The sequence below is a fragment of the Capricornis sumatraensis genome, chromosome 8 (genome assembly GCF_032405125.1).
Source record: "Capricornis sumatraensis isolate serow.1 chromosome 8, serow.2, whole genome shotgun sequence".
Classification (NCBI taxonomy): domain Eukaryota; kingdom Metazoa; phylum Chordata; class Mammalia; order Artiodactyla; family Bovidae; genus Capricornis; species Capricornis sumatraensis.
In genome coordinates, this window is record NC_091076.1 from 12708626 (window position 1) to 12730268 (window position 21643).

A 21643-nucleotide genomic window follows, 5' to 3' on the forward strand; every position below is an offset into this window, starting at 1 on the left:
AAAATAAAATTAGTTGCTAACATTAAAATCAGTATATTGTACATAGATATCCAAACTTCTCATTTTCTTGAAAACATGGCCAACTGGCCTGTTTTCCAGCACGGGTGAAGTGGAGGAAAGTCTGCTCCCAGAAGTAAGGCCTGTGCTGCCCAGATTCCAACATGGCCATCTAGTCCTAGTATCATATTTCCTGCCTCCTGGGGCCATGAGTTTGTCAGAACTAGACTTCTAGCTCTCTTAAGATAAAGATTACTTTTGTCTTGATCAACTTTGACTTTGAAGCCTTTAACCCACAAACTAGCACACAGTTCTTCCTTGTACAGTTGTTGGATGCTATAAAATATCTTACGGATGCATTTGACATTTCTTCCAATACTGAAACCATGCAATTGAAGTACTACTCCTCCCTAAATCTTTGATGCAAGCTGGCATCATAGGTGTCCCTATGTCTGCATTAGACCCAATACCTAAAACCAGTTGTATGTCCCTGGGCTGTCCCTGAAGTCTTCACTTTGCCATCTGACAACTTATCATGCTAGCAGTGTCCTCGGCAACGAAGAGAAATGCGAAATCAGTAATGCGAAGTCTCACGAAGTCAGTAATGCATATTTCATGAAGTAGTCAGGAAGATGACATAAAACCACACCTGTTGAGTATGGCCCTTAATATCCATTTTCATGATGTTGTTAGCAGTTTTTTCTCCAAGTAGGCAAGGTTTTCCGTCTTCTTAGATGTCCATGCAGATCAGCTTGATTTTCCAGCCAAGATTCAAGGAAGAGATTACAGCTCAATTCTCTGTATTCTGAAAAGCTTCAAAGTCCGTTCGCCAAGGACACTGATGAAGGTAAAGTTTTTATCAAGACCTTTGTGTTTTCTTCAGATCCTTTTAGTGGCCTGAACGGGAAAACTAGGGTAGGTCAGAGCATATATAACTAGGGGCTCCCGGTCACCACTACATGCTAAGAATCCAAACTTCCCTGAGTACTTGGTGCCAGAAAAGAAGCATAAAGTGGCTTGTGCTCCTCGGGCTGGTGGCCTTCTCAGAGTGCATAATCAAGTAAGTATGGGGACTGTATGTCACATCATATTCCTTTCTCGGATTTTTCTTTTCATCTGATTATTCTTCCAACCATCAGGTTTAGACGGGAAAGGAATATTACTGTAACAGTCTTAAAGTTCAACTCTGACTTATTGATAAGTAACTTGCTATAGGAACTGTGGATCCCAAAGTCTCGGTATAGATTTGGGTTGCACAACACTTGGGGTCTAGTCATGTCATGACCTGTTGAAAATGCAACTCCTTGCAACTGTTCAGTGTACAGTCTATGCAGATGTTGATGTGGCCCTGTGGAATAACACTTTTCTACATTTTGTTCAACATGTCCTCTTTTTTCCCTATTTCAATGTGTATATGCCTATGTCTGCATCTCTGTATCACTGTCATTTATCTCTCCATCTCTTTGGAAGTCACTGGGAGTCTATTTCTCTTTATGCTGTTTGCTTTTAATTTTTTCATTTGACTCATCCTTCCTTCTCAAACCTCTGAATTTCCCTTACTTGAACCCTATATCTTGTATTCTTCTTTCAACTGTTCTCTTTCAACTTGAAGAAAGGTAAACTGTCTTATATCTGACAAGCAGTGTGACCACATTCAACTCAGAAACCTCTTGCATTTCAAATTTCTCCCTTGTAAATAGAATAAGAGTCCCTCTTTTACCTCCTTCCTTGAGGTTCTTTGAGAAGGAATGAGTGGGATGGCAACAGCAATGCTAATGGCTTTCATTGTTGAGACTTCCTATTTATCAGGTTCCTTATATCCATCACTTCACTTATCCCCAAGGTTTCCTATTTGAAGGGTTTGTACTGTTACATTCCACCATTTTACCAAAGGGGACACTGAGACACCACATGGTCATATGGCTAACCAAAGATGGCAGAAAAGAACATGTATTCAAATCTATGTCTTTGCCATGGTATATGCATAAAATTCTGATAATAATGTGCTTCATAAAAATGATTAGAAAACACACAGGGCCAATAAAATGACAGTTATACATTAACACTGACAGTTAATTATAGCATCTTTGTTTTCTCTGTCAAATGCTCGGTGAAAGAATACCTCTAAGGAGAGTGAAGACCATGAGAAAAACCCTCAGTGGAAAAAACACGCTGCACGATGTCTTGATGGAGCATCCTTACAGACTGCCCCAGATTTCTTTTCGTGGTTCAAATCTAACTATTCACCCACTGAGAAACATCAGAGATGTGAGTGTTTTGGGAGGATGGTCCTCCACAGCACTCCCTGGTGCTCTAGCACTCCCTGGGGCTCATCTGGAGGTGCCAGGTGGGATGTTGGAGTTGGGGTTCCTGCAGGAGGCTGAGACACTGGAAAACAGGGACCCCACCGAGAGGAGAAGGCACTCTCATCCTCAACTGTTGGTCTTTGTGACTGGGTCTGGCCATTACCAGGTAGCAGGTAAATATCCATTTCTGTGTCAAACATGTGTCATTAGTTTGAGAGTGATTGTTCCTTCTGAACTAAGTGAGCACCTCAGTCACAGATGAAGAGTGAACTATCACTGATAAAAAGCTAGAACCAAATGCAAAGCATTTGTGAATCCCCAGGCAGAGGAATTCGGTTTCCGCAGAAGCAAGAACAGCAGGAAAAAGTTACTGAACCTGTATTCCGTGTATGACCATAAGAATATGACACAGTGCTTACTGTTTTTAGGTAAGAAAAGGGCTTAATTTGTCTTCAATAATGCCCATTCCAGCCTGAGAGATAGGCAAAGAGTAAATACATACAAATGAAAGGGTCACCTGTGAGGTGTGGATTGGATGCGGTCTGAGTTTAGAGGGAGTGGCTGGAGTTGATCAAGTGGGACCTCCTGGAGAAGGGGGTGCTAAGGCTTGGTTTGAAGAGACTACAGAGCTTCTCAAATGAAGGCACCAGGACTTCCCTGGGTGTCCAGTGGTGCTAGAGGCCCAGTGGTTATGCCTCTAGTCTTCCCATGCAGGAGATACCACTTCAATGCCTGTTCATAGAGTCAATATTTTGCATGCAATGTAGCACAGGAAAAATATATCAAATGCAGATACCTCTGTGACCAAAGCCTGTGAACTGAACAGTGGTTAGAAAGTGGTCTCAAGAGATACATGATACCCAGAGGGAGGAATCAGTGTGGGAGTAGAGGGTAGCCAATCTGTACTAACCCACTCACTCCTTCTCCATGTAGAGATTCTACGTGGGTAACATCACCATTGGAACACCCCCTCAGGAATTCCAGGTTGTCTTTGACACAGGCTCAGCTGTTTTGTGGGTGCCCTCCGTCTTTTGCAACAGCTCAACCTGTTGTGAGTACAGACACCCTGTACCCAAATGATCTTTCAGTTGCCCTGCCACCCTGTTTTCACCCTTGGCACCTGATGACACTCATCTCTTGTGTCTGCAGCTACACACGTTAGGTTCAGACAACTTGAGTCTTCCACCTTCCGGCCTACCAATAAGACATTCTGGATCAACTATGGAGCTGGGAGAATTGAAGGAGTTGTTGTTCGTTACACAGTTCGGGTAACAGTGTAACAAATGCTGAGTCAGGACTGGATATGAGGCGACCACTGCTTGCGAAACTGATGCAGGACCATCAGGCAGGACTCTTCCTAGCCTAACTCCCATAGATATTGGCCATCTTATCCACAGGATAATGTCTCTGGGGTGGCAGTACCCGTGGTGTCACACGAGCAAACAGATTAGCTAATTCAGAGTGTGGCTTGAGGTGTGGACTTGCAGCTCCTCTGCCCATGAGCAGTTCAAGGTTCATTGCGCTCAGAGCGAGAAGGGATAAAAGCACCCACTTTTATATGAACAAACTGTTCCCTCCACTTTCCAGTATTAACTGGTTTAATTCTGCAACAACCCCACACAGTAGTTACTCTCATTAGCTCATGAGACATATGAGGAAACTGAGGTCCAGACAGCAAGGGCCTTGCTGAGAGCACACATGTGATAAAAGGTGGAGTTAGGCTGGCTTTTCAGGATTGAACTTGCTGTGGGGTGTTTGGGGACAGGATAAAACTGATCTGGGGACCCTGGGTGCAGTCAAGGCCTTCAGGTATCCAGAGTGGGAAACTGGAGGCCTGACAAGTCAAGGGACCTGATAAATGAGTTCTCACTCTAGAGGACCCTTGAGAGTCTAATAAATCTATGGCTTACCTCCCCCAAAATACTTGAGTAGTTCCCCTCTCTCTCTTTCTCTCTCATGCACACTCACAGAAATATACACATATCCGCAAAAGTGAATTCCCCGGGGGGTAATTTCATAGAACCCTGCATGCAAGACTGTGTTTTTGCCTTCTGTCTTCCTGGACAGATGCAGAATCCACGATACCTGACAGAGAATTCAGTCCATTCCTGTTATTAGGTCACAGTGATGCCAAAGAGAAGGCTATCTTGCTCTCAATTGTTTTGTCAATAATGTGGCACCAATGGGACCTGGTCTGACTCTTGGTTGCCCCACCTGGACAGAAGCCATGAGGCCAATCTGACTCACTCAGGTGGTGCTTTTCAGAGGGGCAGATATTTTAAAATTCACAGCCTCTCTCAAATGGAACCCAAATTCCCCTTCTACCTTGCTCTAACCATCTGTGGGCAACCAAAGACAGAGCCCAGCCTCAATTCTTCTCTAAGGATCTAAAGGCGATGCACCCCAACCCAGTCCTAGCCCCACTTCACATATCTGCAAGTTGGAACACTCTTCTCTCCCACAGATTGGGGACCTTGTAAGTACTGACCAGCCATTTGGACTAAGCATGGCAGAATACGGGTTTGAGGGCAGAAGATTTGATGGCATCTTGGGCTTGAACTACCCCAAACGACTCTACTGTAGACCACTCCCCATCTTTGACAAGCTGAAAAATCAAGGTGCCATTTCTGAGCCTGTTTTTGCGTTCTACTTGAGCAAGTAAGTCTGAGATGGACAATTTCTTTCTCCAAATTAGCTGTAAGATGCTTTCAGTTGCACAAAAATTATAGAACACTTAATAAAGAAGTATCCAGGAGAAGGCAATGGCACCCCACTCCAGTACTCTTGCCTGGAAAATCCCATGGACAGAGGAGCCTGGTGCGCTTCAGTCCATGGGGTAGCTACTAGTCGGACACGACTGAGAGACTTCACTTTCACTTTTCACTTTCACGCACTGGAGAAGGAAATGGCAACCCACTCCAGTGTTCTTGCCTGGAGAATCCCAGGGATGGGGGAGCCTGGTGGGCTGCCGTCTATGGGATTGCACAGAGTTGGACATGACTGAAGTGACTTAGCAGCAGAGAGTAATATAATCAAGGATAAGTATGGCCCCAGGGCCCTACCTGTTTTCACAACTGGCTTTTATAAATAAAATTTTATTGGAACACAACCTTACTCCTGGGCTCAAGACCAGTAACTTGGGATAGGGGTTAAGTAATGAGGAAGGCAAATGGAAGGCAACAGGAAACAATTTGGAGGAAAAAGCATTACGATTTGCTTATGAATTTGATAAGGAAGGAAGGAGAAGGATGGTGGTTATCTTTCCTTCCTCATTAGCATTTAAAAGAGAGCCCAGGACCAGCTCCCCAATTTGTGGAGCCACTGAGAAATGAAAGTATGGGATATAAAAGTGTGGGACCCCTCGTTCAAGAAATATTAGGCATTTCAAGACAGGGAGAGCAGAGGTGGGGTCCCTTCTGAGTGTGGGGCCCTTTGGACAATGGAGGTCACAGGCCAATGTAGCCAAATCTGGGTGACCTGAACCCACACCCTTAGAACTCCCAGGCCTTGATTTTCCTGAAAAATGACAAAGTGGACACAAGGAAAGTCAAAACACTTCAGCACCCTGTCCTGTGAGGGTGTCTGAGCACTCAGGTTGCTGAAGGTCCAGGGCGTCTTCAGAAGACACAGTGGGTGGAGCTCAGACACGTGATTCAGCTTCTAACCTCCTCTATGCCACTCATGAGACAGTAACAGACCTCAGTCTGGATCTCTATCTCTCGTGGACTCGATTTCTGCATCTATACATGGGGACCTCATTAAGGCGTTGATGGTTGGACCTGCATAGCTCTCAGACAGTGCTGTTGTTACTGTCCTCCAAGGTTCCCCCCCCCCCTCACATCTCTCTACAGAGACAAGCAGAAGGGCAGTGTGGTGATGTTTGGTGGGGTGGACCACTGCTACTACAAGGGAGAGAGAGCTCAATTGGGTACCACTGGTCTGAGTGGGTGACTGGACTATACACGTAGACCGGTAAGCCTCTCCCTCTGAGGGTCAGCCCAAGTGATGCTCCCACTACTGTACATAGACACAGGCAGACACACACAAATACATTCTCAGACACACAGTCACCCAGACATATACACCACCCACAATGACACAGGCAGACACACAGGCACTTGGAAACATATAAGCACACACATATAAACCTACACAGAGACACATAAAAAACATGCTTAGCTAGTCAGAGACACACACGCACTCACAGAGACACATACAAACACACAAACACACAAGCCCATAAATACACAAACAACCCATGGGTTCATGATCCCAGGCCTTCTCAGAAAGGCTCTGACCAGGGTCCTAAAAGGGTGCAGAAAGGTCTGTGCAGCTGGGAGAGGGCTGCATCCCCTGCCCTTTGAGGTGGGGAGCATGGTTAGAGGACTATATAGTGTGGTGAACAGAGGATCAGGGAGAATTTCACCAGCCTGGACAGAGTTATGATAAGATGACCAACTGCCCAGGGCTACCTAGGACATAGGAAGTTCTCAGTACAGATAAATGTCAGTTAAAAAACAGGGACAGTCCAGAGAAAATGGAGAAAACTGGTCTTCTTAGGGAGCAGCTACCCAGCAGTGGAGAGAGGTTGGCTGCAGTCTTAAGACCTGAGGGCAACTAATAAAAAAGGCACCCCATGTTCATGGGCACACAATGGGGCATTGGCTATAACAGAGAATCAGGAAGGTGGAATCCTTGAGTGACCTGAGGACAAGAGGCATAATTGATAGGATTCTGTGTGATACCCTCAGATAAAAGCCGACCTATTCTATGGCATTTCTGTGGGCTAGTCATGTATTTCCTGGGCAGGGTCTCAGGATCTGAGCTGGCTGTAGGAGCAGTGCTGGGAGACACCCTCTCCCAGAGGAGCCCGTCTCTCCCCCTACTATGAGAATCTGCTGCCCCTGCGAATCTCTATCTTCACTCTGTGTGCGACCCATTATTTGTTCCCCATCAGATACGGCTCTCTGGATGTTTCTTATTGTTTTCTCAGTCTTCATTCACTCATTGAACAGAGAAGCATTGTGCATCCACTGTGTGCCAGGCACTTTAGGAAGGCAAGGAGAATAAAACTCGCCCTCAGGTCTAAGAAGGCAGATGTACATGAAGTGACTCGCCCAGATAGTGAATTGTGACTTTGGTACATGCTAGACATGAGGAGGAGAAGGCAATGGCAACCTACTAAAGTACTTTGCCTGGAAAATCCCAGGGACAGCAGAGCCTGGTGGGCTGCTCTCTATGAGGTCGCACAGAGTCGGACATGACTGAAGTGAGTTAGCAGCAGCAGCAGCAGCAGTCATGAGGAACGGTCTACAGAGAGTGACCAAGACAGGAGACTGATAAACACCTGGAGAAAGACTTTCCAAAAATAATGCAATTAAGATGGAATCTGGAAGATGAGAACAAATATGCTAGTCAAAGAGGAATGGAGTCTTCTAGGAAGGAAGACCAGCTTGTGTCAAGGTACAAAAGATCCTGGTGTATTCAAGTCCTGCATTTGAGGATGTCAGGAAAGGTGCTGTGTTGAGAGCAAACAAAAAGAGGGAAAGAGATGAAAGGCTCTTTATGAAACAGTTGGGAAGTGGGCAACTCTGGGGAGACTCAAGCGACCTTGATGCCCGCTTTCTTCCATTGTCTCTCAGCATCACCATGAAAAGAGAGGTTATTGATTGTTCTGATGGCTGCAGAGCCCTGGTGGACACCGGGTCATCTCATATCCAAGGCCCAGGAAGACTGGTCGATAACATACAAAAGCTCATTGGTGCCAAGCCACGAGGTTCCAAGGTGAGGGGTTATGACCCAGGGTCACTCCCAGTCTCCACACACAACATAGGATCTCCATACTCAATCTCTCACCCTCTCTCTAACAGCACTACGTTTCATGTTCTGTGGTCAATACTCTGCCCTCTATTATCTTCACCATCAAAGGCATCAACTACTCAGTGCCAGCTCAAGCTTACATCCTCAAGGTGAGGCAACAATACTAAGGGTTGATTCTCAAACTGGAGCTTGCAGGAACTCTTGGGCTGCTGCTGGGAGGAGGGCACCCTCTGGAGGCCATGTCACACCATTGTAGATGCTGCCGAGCCCTGTGGCTGGTCCAATGCCTGCCACAAAACCAATCACTTGAGAGTAAGGGCTGTGTGGGACACTGATTTTCCTGAAATAAATGTGGAGATACAACACCATATGGCATAGCGGGAGTCAGGGAGTGGGGAACACTAAAGTCCTCAGTCCTTAAAGAGCATCAATTCAGTCTGAACCCTTAGGTGCATGAACATGAAATTCAGCTCTAGCAGTCCCTGAAATAGGCCATGTTACAAGGAGAATGGCTGGGGACATTCCAAGTGTGAAGTCCCAGCATAAGTTAACAGTCTGCCTTACCTTCTCAAGATTTTTCTGGCTTGAATGATAAATTACATGGTCAGCCTAGTCCTTGCCTGCATCTTCCCCTTGCTCTGAGTAGCTGCCTCCTTTGTCAGTTGGGATACCCGACCCCTCAGTGGGGAGGTTGTAAAATAAGGTGTATAAAGGGTGCACAGTGACTGCTCAGCCCCAGCACAGGGTGAAGACTCCATGTCAGCTCCCTGCGAGAGTTCAGAACAGGCTGATGGGCTCAAAGAAGGCTTTGAGGAAGAGAGGGAATTTCAGGAATTCTAAAATGACAAACTCATTGAGGCATACGGAGGGTTGCTTGGTTCTAGACAAAACTGCACTGGATTTTATGCAAATGTCATCTCAAGGTGGTCTGCACTAAGGCACTGGGGACTTACTAGGGCTGATGAGGGTTATGGACTGACCAGTGGGGATGGGGAACCAGAGTACCTTACCCACCCAAGCCTGAAGTGGCCAAAGAGGGTGAGTGTGGGCCGAGGGAGGCTTCTTAGAGTTCCTGAGTTAAGTGTTCAAGTACCTGTTGTGGGCACTGCTCTATTTCAGATGGATAACCTACATTGAGTTACTTTGTAGCACAAGGAACTCCACTCAGTTATAACAGCCTGGATGGGAGGGGTGTCTTTGGGGCCAGGATACCCGGATGCACACGGTTGAGTCCCTCTACTGTCCACCTGAAACTCAGAATATTGTTAATCAGCTATATTCCAATGCAAAATAAAGCTTTTTTAAAAATAAAGGACAGATTGTGGGGATTCAGGAGGAGAACCAGCATTCTCTGCAGAGAAAACAAGGGGCAGGAGTCAGAAGGAAATAACAGGGAGTGAAGGGAACTATGGACACACTGTTCTTTTCTAAATAATTATATTGAAGTGTGGCATATCTTCAGTGTTGCGTTAAATTCTCCTGCACAACAATGTGACTCAGTTATACACATAAAAATTATATTTTGCTGATTCTTTTCCATGTGGTTTATCACTGAATGCTGAATATAGTGCCTGACGCTCTACAATAGACTTTGCTGTATTACATTCTTCTATTTCCCAACCTCCCAGTCCTCCACTCACCACACCCTTCCTCATGACAATCTGATATCTTGGCCCTCTTTGGTTTTGGATGAACTCTTATATACCCTGCTGCTGAGAAAACCCCTTGATACTTACTCAAAATGGGAAATAAAATAATTTTGCTGGGTCTGGATATTGGGAGAAGTCACTGGTAAGGGATCATGGTGACTGGTGTGTGTCTCTGACTCCCCCAGGATTCCAGAGGCCACTGCTATACCGCCTTTAGAGAGAAAAGAGTGAGGATACCTACAGAGTCCTGGGTCCTGGGTAACATCTTCCTGAGGTTGTATTTCTCAGTCTTTGATCGAGGAAATGACAGGATTGGCCTAGCACCGGCAGTGTAAATGCTTGAAGTGGTTCAGGAATCAGAAAGGATATTCCTAAAACACATTCATTCACACTTTGGGCACTCCTGCCCAGGATGCTGGTGAACGGTATTTGGTGTTTTGTACACCCTATTCTCAGTAAAGAATAATGGGTTTCACTCTTAATGGTGTTGAAGCAAATGTTGCCTCTGTTTGTGTCTGGGTGTGAAGGATCTAGAACAAAGTCTGAATCAAAATTGAGAGGAGCCCTACTCCAGCTGGCTTCAAGGAAAGGGGAGACTCATTGAAATGATTCTGGGAATCCAGGATACAAGAATCAGAGCAAATACAAAGATCTCAGTGACTGGACCCAAGAAATCAGAAGTCATCAATTCTCTTTCACCCTCGCTATTTCCCTTCGGTCTGCTTTGATGGTCTTAGCCTGGCAACTTTTTTCCTTAAGGCTTCTACACCTAGTGAGGGAGTTCAAGCTACCTACCCTAGGGTTTTAAGTCCTGAAGGCATCTCCTAGTAAGGAAAAAGGTTTGCAGACATCAGAGTTCAAGGGTGTTCTCTAAATGACCCACCTCAGTTCACATGTGCAGCCTCAGATCAGCCATCCTGGCAGGGCCATGGGGTCTTATGACTGGCTTCACATGGTCTTTGGCCCTGACTCAGCAGCACACATAATTTTTAATGTCCTCCAGAAATACATGACTGAAGCTGGGGAGAGGCAGCCTCAAGGACAGCAACTGACAGATGGTCTAGGCCATGAAAGAGTTTGTGATGACCCAAAAATTCCACCACCTCCTCATTTGGAGGAATTATAAGGGGTAATGAAATAGACTCTCTTTGTCCCATCTCAGAGGAACTTATCACTGGGCTTCTCCTCCAGGGGATGTTGGGTGAAGTGCTTCATGCAGAGCTGGTTCTCCCTTTTTCCCACACCCTAGGCACCAGCTCTCTGCCACATATGCCTGTTCTTTCCTTTCCAGTCCTACCTGGTAAGTGGTGGTCCCAGTGGATCCTTGAGCCATCCTCCTCCTCCAGAGCCCAGAATGCCCTTTCCTTGGCCTCCAATGCTATTGAGGAGAATAAAATACATGAAATATGAAACCCAAGGTACACAGAGACTTAAGCCTTTCTGAGCATCCTCCAGGGGTGGAGCTACAAAGTATTTGCTTGGAGCTGCCATGGATAGGCTCTTTTGCAGTGGAAGAATCCATTCTTTCCAGCTGGAAGCCCTCAGGAGAATCCTCAGCTGAGTCAGCACGTGTCACAGGTTGATTTCCTTTCAGATTAACTGGTTTGATCTCCTTGTTGTATAAGGGACTCTCAAGAATCTTCTCAAGCACCAAAGTTCAAAAGCTCAATTCTTTGGCATTCACCCTTTCTTATGGTCCAGATCGCTCATCTGTACATTGTTAGTGGAAATATCATAGCCTTGACACTACAGACCTCTGTAGCAAAGTGAGTCTCTGCTTTGTAATACACTGTGCAGGTTTTCATAGTCCTTCTTCCTTCCAAGAAGCAAGTGTCTTTTTATTTCAGGCTAGAGTCAAGGTCCACTGTGGTTTTAGAGCCCAAGAAAATAAAATCTGCCACTGTTTCCACGTTTCCCTCATCTATATGCCATGATATGGTGCGACCGGATGCCATGAATGTTGACTATATTTTTGTGAAGAGTTTTTTGAATGTTGAGTCTTAAGCCAGTTTTTGCATCTCCTCTCCTCATCAATAGGCACTTTAGTTCTTCTTTGCTTTCTGTCATTAGGGCAGTGTCATCTTCATATCTGTGGATGTTGATATTTATCCCAGCAATCTTTATTCCAGCTTGGGATTTATGCAGTCCAACATATCGAATGATGTATCCTGCATAGAAGTTAAATAACCAGAGTGAGAATGTACACCTTATCATGCTTCCTTCCCAGTTTTAAATCTTTCAGTTGTTCTGCATATGATTTTAACTGCCGCTTTTTGACCTACATACAGACTTTTCAGGAGACAGGTAAGGTGATCTGGTACTCCCATTTCCTTAAGAATTTTCCACAGTTTTTGGTGGTCCTTTATGTGAAAGGCTTTAGCATAATCAGCGAATCAGATGGAAATGTTTTCTGGGATTCCCTTGCTTTCTCTATGATCCAATGGATGTTGGCAATTTGATCTCTGGTTCCTCAAACTAGTTTGTACATCTGGAAATTCTCAGTTCATGTAGTGTTGAAGCTTACCTTGAAGGATTTTGAGCATTACCTTGCTAGCAGGTGAGATGAGTGCAATTGTGTGATAGGTTGAACATTCATTGGTATTGCCTTACTTTATTTATTTATTTCATTTTTTTAATTTTTATTTTTGCTTTATTTTACTTTACAATACTGTATTAGTTTTGCCATACCTTGACATGAATTCACCACATGTGTACATGAGTTCCCAGTCCCAAACCCCCTTCCCACCTCCCACCCCATATCATCTCTCTGGATCATCTCCATGCACCAGCCCCAAGCATCCTGTATCCTGCATTGAACATAGACTGGTGATTCGTTTCTTACCTGATAGTATACCTGTTTCAGTACATTGGAATGAATATTGAACTTTTCCAGCACTGTGACCACTGCTGAGTTCTCCAAATTTGGTGACATATTGGATGCAGCACTTTTAAAGGCTAATTCTTCAGGATTTTTAAATAGCTCTACTGGAATTCTATCACCTCCCCTATCATTGTTTGTAGTGATGCTTCCTAAGGCCCATTTGACTTAATACTCCAGTATATCTGGCTTTGCATGAGTGACACAAGCATCATCCCTATCCTGATCATTGTGACCGTTTTTGTACAGTTTTTTTTCTGCATTCTTGCCACCTCTTCTTAATCTCTTCTGCTTCTGTTAGGTCTCTGACTTTTCTTTCCTTTATTGTGCCCATCCTTGCATGAAGTGTTCCTCTGGTAGCTCCAATTTTCCTGAAGCGATCTATACTCTTTATAATTCTATTATTTTCCTCTAATTCTTGCAGTATTCACTTATGAAGTCTTTCTTATATCCCTGCCAGGGTCCAGCCCTGGTGGATCCAGGGTGATTCGAAGGGGAGATGGAGCAGGCGAGGGGAAACTTATTTATTTAGAAATATAAGATTAGGAAAAAATAGTATAGTAGGAAAATTTAGTGGAGAAAAGATGCTGAATAACTTGGTTTATGGGGAAAGCTAATAAAACCTCAGGACAAGAGGTTTGCACCATCTAAGTTAGGCCACTGGTGCCCATTTGAATAGCCGAGGATGCCCCACCTTAGCCTCCCGCTCTCATGGGCCTTAGAAGCCAGGGCAAGTAAGTAGAATTGGCGAGCCTCCACGCCCCAGGTGGGAATTCAGCCAGAAAATAGAGTAAGAAAAGACACAGTGGAAACCAGTCTTTCCAGTGACTGGCCCATCCTCTATTGTCCAGAAGGGCCTTTTATACTTTTGATTGTACATTGAGATCAATGGATAATACAAAATTATGCAGCATCAGCAGCCCTGACTCTTATTGTGACCAGGCTTTCTCACTGCATACCTAGCTGTATACACAAGTCTAAGGTGATTTACATCACTTTCTCGCCAGAAGGCCAATTAACAGTTTACAGCCCTTTTCTGATAAGGGTCTGTCAACCAGAGAACTTATTTGTGTTGTTCTTCCCTAAGTCTGGTGCCACTCTCAGAAGCACTAATAAAGTTACATTCTTACATAGCAAGGACACAACAATTTATAACAATGAAAGAAATACAGTGATTTATAACAAAAAGAAAAGTAATTAACTCAAAAGTCTAGTGTTGCTGACATCAAAACTACTATATTCTTATTTCTTCATCCTGATTACATTGATTAATATCCTCCCAGGTGCCTAAAAGATGAAGGATATGGAGGCCTGGCGGCAAACATTAACTCAACCAATGAATCCCTTCATCAAACTAATTCTTAGCTCTAAAAAGGCTCTATATCTTTAACATGTTTTAAGCTTCATGTCTCTCGTGGTTGAGGGGCTGTAAACAATTCACAAGTTGCAAAAGTCTGGGCAGAATGGTCAGGTAAGTTAGAAAGCCATCAAAGGGGTTTAAACCGAGACATTCTTTTTATATGCAGGAGACTGTTACCTGGAGCCCTAAGTTAATTCCTTTTAGAGGAAGGTGATCGGGGATGGCCCCCTGTTATGTCAGAAGAGTGGAAAACACAGTACAATAAGACAGGCAGACTCTGGTTTTGGGGGGTAGATGATCAGGTGGAGGACCCCTTGAGACCTGATTCGCCTTGCCCGTCAGGTCTCTCTGCATGACCTTGTCATGGGTGGGAGCTCTCGTGCTGGCTACCGGCATATCCCCTTGCCATTCTCTGGAAATCTGCATTCCATTTAGTATATCTTTCCCTTTCTGCTTTGCCTTTCACTTCTCTTATTTTCTCAGCTGTTTTTATGGCCTCCTTAGGTAGCCCCCTTTCCACCTCACAGTTGTTTTTCTTGGGGATGGTTTTGGTGACCACCTCCTGTACAGTGTTACAAACCTTCATCCATAGTTCTTCAGGCTTGCAGACCTAATCTCTTGAATCTATTTTTCATCTCCACTATAAAATCATAAGGGATTTGATTTAGGTCATAGCTGAATGTTCTACTGGTTTTCCTTACTTACCTCAATTAAAGCATGACTACTTCTCACATTTGCCTAAGCATTGTTGCCAGATGACCACCCACCACTCCCACTGGGTGTGGAGCAAAAACACACAATTTGAGGACTGTTACACTTGGTTTGTGCTTGGCTTTTCACGTGCTTAGCTGTATGACCTTGATGAAGTCCCTTAACCTCAGTTTGCTCATCTGGTCAATGGGCATGATGATGATAAATCCACCTCTAGATGAATGTGTGCCTGCTAAGAAGAGGTGGCCCTGAGAGGGCTTCCTGGGTTCCTGAGTCTGGAAAAAGTATGAATTATTTTGCCATCTGGGGAGATGGAAATCTTCTGTTTAGAGGTTATGGCTGCCATCCCCAAGGCTAAATATTGATTCAAGCCAAATGACATCTATCTCTGAACCTGACCCAGAACTCTGACTGAGCCGATGCTTCTGTTTTCTGGGCCCCAACAAGAGCGAATCATTACTGGCTCAGATTACTTCCTTCCCAGGCTTACCAGTCTGCCTTTCCTTGTCAACTACTTCTAGCTTGAAATCACACTGCAAGGAGAGTTGTAAGGCTGTTGGTCTCTTTTCGGTTTCCCACATCTCCAGCGTAGCAAGAAGTTGCTGTTATGGCTACTTGTCATAGAAACAACTATGACTACATGTACAGTCCAATCTCAGCCTGTTAAAAGTAACTGTCCCCATTTGGCCCCTCATGTTTAAATTACCTACAGTTGCCTTAGAAACCTTCCTATGCCTGCTGTTTAATGACCAAATATGTGTGGACTTGATCTAGTTTTCTTTCCCAAGTATGATTCCAACCATGCAATGAAGTAACCAGACATTTAGTCATCTAACTACCCACAGCAATTGACAAAAGCAAACCACACATCCATTTCTTGCTTGCCCCAAAACGACTTTGAAGTGATCTGCTGAAACAATGTGATACATTGGCATGTACACTCCAGAAGGGACACTTTTACTGGATCCATTTTGCACCTAGTGCCTGATGTCTACCACAAGCATCACTCTCCAGCAGCCAGTCACCTGGTTTTTGCAGATTCTGCCCACTCCAGATCCCTTCGACAACCCTCAGTAAAATCTAGAGAACAAATTCAGTCAAAGCTCTCTCTCCTACAGAAAACAGTTTTTGTTTTGTTTTGTTTAGAAAACAATTTTTGGTAACACATTTACAATCTTGTGCTCCTTGCCTTGGATTCAAGGACCTGCACCAGAGGATGGGAAGCCTCCCCTACCAACTAAATCTTTCTCCAATCCAAACAGGACCAGAGCCTTCACTGGACCCTGTGTCCTCATTGGTATCATTCAGTTGCTAAGCCATGTCTGACTCTTTGTGATTACATGTTTGGCAAAAAAACAGGCCTCCCTGGCTTTCACTGTTTCATGTAGTTTCCTCAAACTTATGTCCTTTGAATAGGTGATGCTATCTCATACTCTCATCTCTCTCCTTCTGCCCACAATCTTTCCCAGTGTCAGGGTCTCTTCCAAAGAGCTGGGTCTTGACATCATTGGCCTATGTGTTGGGGCTTCATCTTCATCATCAGTCTTTCCATTGAATATTGCTCTACCACTTCCAAACTAAACTCATGTTTCCAATCACCTAACAATATTAAACATTGATAAAGTTTAATAGATGTGGGATCTGGTCCTCTGGGAAATCCCAGCACTGCCACCCTGCCTTTCTCTTACCATTCTCTCCACCTGGCATAGAATTGCTTCCCTACAGCTTATCCAGCTTGAAATGGCCTGCTGACCCAAAATTGTCAGCTTTCCAGGTTTGTTCCTTCCTCCTTCCTTAAAAACTTATTCCTGATCCCTGATTGTCCTTTGTAAATCAGTTCAGTTCAATCTCTCAGTCATGTCCACTCTTTGCTATATCATGGGGTGCAGCATACCAGGCTTCCCTGTCCATCACCAAACTCCCAGAACTTGCTCAAACTCATGTTCATCAAGTTAATGATGCCACCCCACAATTTTGTCTTCTGTCTTCTCCTTTGCCTCCTACTTTTAATCTTTCCCATCATCGGGGTCTTTTATAATAAACTAGTTCTACCCATCAATTGTCCAAAATAATAGAGGTTCAGCTTCAGCATCAGTTCTTCCAATGAATATTCAGGACTTAGTTCCTCTAAGATGGACTGGTTGGATCTCCTTGCAGTCCAAGGATTCTCAAGAGTCTTGTGCAGCACACAGTGCAACAGCATCAATTCTTTAGTTCTCGGCTTTCTTTATGGTCTAACTCTCACATCCACTCAGGACTTCTGGAAAAACCATAGCTTTGATTGTACAGATCTTTGCTGGTAAAGTTATGTCTATGCTTTTTAGTATTCTGTCAAGGTTTTTCATAGCTTTTCTTCCAAGGACCAAGTGTTGTTTTGTTTTGTTTTGTTTTGTTTTCCCACAGCTGCAGTTACTATCTGCAGTTATTTTGGAGCCCAGGGAAATAAACTCCGTCACTGGGCTCATTGTTTCTCCATGTATTTGCATGAAATAATGGAACTGGATGCACTAATCTTCTTTTTTTTGATCTGTATGTACTAATCAAGACCATCCTCAATAAAATGAAATGCAAAAAGGCAAAACGGTTGTCTGATGATGCCTTAGAAATAACTTAGAAAAGAAGACAAGCAAAAGGCAAGAGGGAAAAGAAACACATACAAATTTGAATGCAGAGTTCCAAAGATAGCAAGAAGAGATTTAGAAAAGACTTCCTAAGTGATCAGTGCATAGATATAGAGGAAAACAACAGAATGGGTAAGACCAGAGATCTGCTCAAGAAAATTAGAGGTAAAGAAGGATCGCTTCTTTCAAAGATGGGCCAAATAAAATACAGAAATATCATGGACCTAAGAGAAGCAGAATATATTAAGAAGAGGTTGAAAGAATATATAGAAGAACTATACAAAAAAGATATTAATGATCCAGATAAACACGATGGTGTGATCACTCACCTAGAGCTAGACATCCTGAAATGTGACATCAAGAGGGCCTTAAAAAGCATCATTACGAGTAAAGCTAGTGGTTGTGATGGAATTGTAGTTGAACTATTTCAAATCCTAAAAGTTGATGCTGTTAAAGTGCTTACTTAATACACTAGCAAATTTGGAAACCTCAGCAGTGGCACAGGATTGGAAAGGTTGTTTTCATTGCAATCCCAAAGAAAGGTAATTTCAAAGAATGTTCAACTACCACACACATGCACTCATCTCACATGCTACCAAAGTAATTTCTCCAAGCAAGTCTTCAACAGTACATGAACTGTGAAATCCCATATGTTGAAGCTGGATTTAGAAAAGGCAGAAGAACCAGAGATCAAATTGCCATCATCCACTGGATCATAGAAAAATCAAGAGAATTCCAGAAATATACTTACTTCTGCTTTATTGGCCATATAAAAGCCTTTGACAGTGTGGGTCACAACAAACTGTGGAAAACTTACCCAGATTGGCATACCAGACCATCTTGCCTGCCTTCTGAGAAGTCTGTATGCAGGTCAAGAAGCAATAGTTACAGCTGAACATGGAACAGCAGACTGGTTCCAAATCAGGAAAGGAGTAAGTAAAGGTTGTATATTGTCACCCTGCTTATTTAAATTATACGCTGAGTACATCATGCAAAATGCCCAACTGGATGAAGCACAAGCTGGAATCATGGTTGCTGGGAGAAATATCAATAACCTTAGATATGCAGAAGAGACCACTCTCATTGCAGAACGTGAAGAGAAACGAATGAGCCTCTTGATGAAAGTGAAAGGGGAGAGTGAAACATCTGGCTTAAATTCCACATTTAAAAAATGAAGATCATTGCATTTAATCTCATAATTTCATGGCAAATAGATGGGGAAACAATGGAAACAGTAAGAGACTTTATTTTTAGGGGCTCAAAAATCACTGCAGATGATGACTGCAGTCATGAAATTGAAAGATGCTTGCTTGTTTGAAGAAAAGTTATGACAAACTTAGCAGCATTTTTAAAAGCAAAGACATTACTTTGCTGAAAGAGTTCAGTATAATCAAAGCTACTTTTCCAGTTGTCATGTATGGATGTGACAGTTGCAGTATAAAGAATGGTGATTAATGAAGAATTGAAGGTTTTGAACTGTGGTGTTGGACGAGTCTTGAGAGTCCCTTGAACTACAAGGAGATCCAACAAGTCCATACTAAAGGAAATCAATCCTGAATACTCATTGGAAGGATGTATGCTGAAGCTGAAACTCCAATACTTTGGTGAACTGATGTGAAGAACGTACTCATTAGAAAAGACCCTATTACTGGGGAAGATTGAAGGCAGGAAGAGAAGAAGATGACAGAGGATGAGATGGTTGGATGGCAACACCGACTCGATGACATGAGTTTGAGCAAGATCTAAGAGCTGGTGAAGGACAGAGAAGCCTGGCGTGCTGCATTCCATGGGGTTGCAAAGAGTCAAACGTGAGTGAGTGACTGAACTGAACTGAACATACCCCTTAGCAAATGCTATTTGTAACTGTCATGTTTCTCTAGCAAGACAGGGCTCCCCAAATACCCATAACCATCGTAAGTCTGCACCCATGCACAGAAGTCACCACCTAGCATTCCCAAGGCATTCAGTGAGTTCTGCTTGCAGGGGGACCTCCATTTTGCTAGACATAGAGGAGCAAAGGACTCATTTATTCTCCTGTGTCAAGAAACTTGTAAATAGAAGAGATAAATGAAAGAGCAGTTTTTTACATCCAATGTCAGGCAGCAGATAATTGATTCCTGAGGTGGGGAGCAAGCAAGGTGAGTTCTACAAAGCCGCAAATCTATAAATAGTTTCTAATACATACATGCAAGGGCTATCTAGGCAGAGACAAACGGTCTCCCAAGAAGAAAGATTTGAGACTCTAGAGAGTTAGAGTTCACTGGAGAGAGCTAGACACAGATAACTGTGAAAGTATACAGGTGATACCCTTCTAGTTTTCAGCAGAGAGTTAATAGTACTGGTCAGGATTAAAGGGAACAATCCTTGAGTCTCAAATTGCACCAAGTCTAATGGTGTCCCCACCCACCAGCATGGAAATTATTCATAATTCCCATGACATCAGTATAGCCCTGAAGACAATATTGCCTTACTAGTGGGCAATAGTAAACCTGGTCTAAAGGCTGGTCTTATATCAACTAAAAAACCTGAACAGCAAGCCTTCAATAAATACAAGTGTTTTCAAAAAACTAACAGTGTCTGCAAACAGTTCCATGAATAATTTATGAAAATTAAGAATATCCAGCATCCAAAGGGTATAAATTGCCATATCCAATATCCAACTTAAGATTTCCATATCAATTGTGAAAATATTTGTCCTACATCAATCAAAATATTGTAAATTAATTATCCTCTAATTAAGATAAATGAATAAATTTAAGAAGAAAAAAATTTCCAGTGTGTAAAGAAGCAAGAAAGTATCCAAAATGAGGGAAAAATCAATTAGTAAAAACACTGTTAAAATATACATTACAAAATTATCAGGGAAGGACATTAAAATGCTTCATAGGATAATAATCTTAACAGTCATGAAGCTGAAGAATATTGAGTATGTTAAATAGAGACATGGAAAATAGGAATGAAAAGACTGTGGGAAACAATTGTGCATCACAGAGATTTGAAACAACTTTAAGAATACTGAAATATATGTAAATGGAATCCCACAGGAAGTGAAAGAAGGAGAATAGAGAAAAGAACTTCATAATTCCTGGCTGAAAATTTTCCAGATATGATCAAAGCTTTAAACCCATTAACACAGAAGGTCAATAAATTCAAGGACAAGAAATGGGACAACTACTCAAAGGTGCATGATAATTCATTGTTTCAAACAATCAACCAAAGAAATATAACCAGAAGGAAAAACAGACACAATAGAAGAAAAATGGGAAAGAGAGCAGATTAGGCATATGAGACAATGTTAGCCAGAGAGCACCGTCATTACATCTTAAAATGCTGAGAGAAATATAATTGACTCAGAATTCTATACCCAAGACAAATACATATCAAAAACAAGATAAAATATTTTCTCAGACGTACAAGAACTATGAGACTGCATCACCACCAACAACCAATGTAACAATAAATGTTTTTTTACCAGGCCTCAAATGTGAGACCTCCATAATTCTAGCCATCTCAGTCCTTCATAAGACCTTGATAAGGGCAAATATTAAAGTAGAAATAGTCATTGTGTTTCTACCCATTTCGAGAAAGTATTGCTATCTCCTCAGTTCTGGATCTTGCAATGCTGGTAGACTAGATGAAGAAGTGATGTGAACAGAAATAAGCAAGGTGAGACAGGTATGTCAGAATGTGAGGTAACAAAGACAAGATATTTAGAAGCTGAAGGATTGGGAGAGATTTGGGACCTCAGTTGGAAAAGCAGTTTTCAAACCAAATTGGGTCGTGTGCTGTGTAAAATCCTCACTTCAGTCCTTAGAAGATCTCAACTGACCAGTCTGCCTCTTTTTTTCTGGAGCACAGTAGTTCAGGTCCATCTAGCTGTTTCTCATTGCTGTTCCTTTCTCCTGGCTTCCACACTGTGCCCAGCCATTCAGCCTTATCCATTCAGAAAAGGTTTGTTCTTTTAGGCAGGCATTGCAGGCTACCTACAAAATGATCTATTCTGTGCTTCTCTTTCAAAACTGAAAATAGTTTGTTATATAGCCATGAGCCCAGTAACTACAGGACTGTATTACCTACCCAGCCGGGCTATTAGTCATGACTGGTAGCTGAGATGCAAGCAGATGTTTAAGAGGGAATTCTTTAAAGACTTCTTTCAAGGAGCTGATTTAGCTGAGAGATGGGACTCCTCCTTTCCCTACTTTTTTCCTAACGGTTGTCTGGATTTTATTTGTGATGGCTGGATCTCCTGCAGTTGTATTGGACAACCGTGTAACCTAGGAGATGGATACCACCCAAGCTCT

At 43.1% G+C, this 21643-nt stretch overlaps 1 protein-coding gene across 1 annotated transcript; it reads left to right on the forward strand.

The window, feature by feature from the left end:
- The first annotated feature begins 956 nt into the window (after positions 1–956).
- LOC138082946 (pregnancy-associated glycoprotein 4-like) lies at positions 957–10107 on the forward strand. Its single transcript, XM_068976455.1, is given in 10 exon segments — positions 957–1057; positions 2115–2265; positions 3237–3354; positions 3453–3571; positions 4768–4961; positions 6155–6215; positions 6217–6275; positions 7946–8087; positions 8174–8272; positions 9958–10107. Coding segments are annotated over 10 exon segments (1194 nt in total).
- The last annotated feature ends 11536 nt before the right edge of the window (positions 10108–21643 follow it).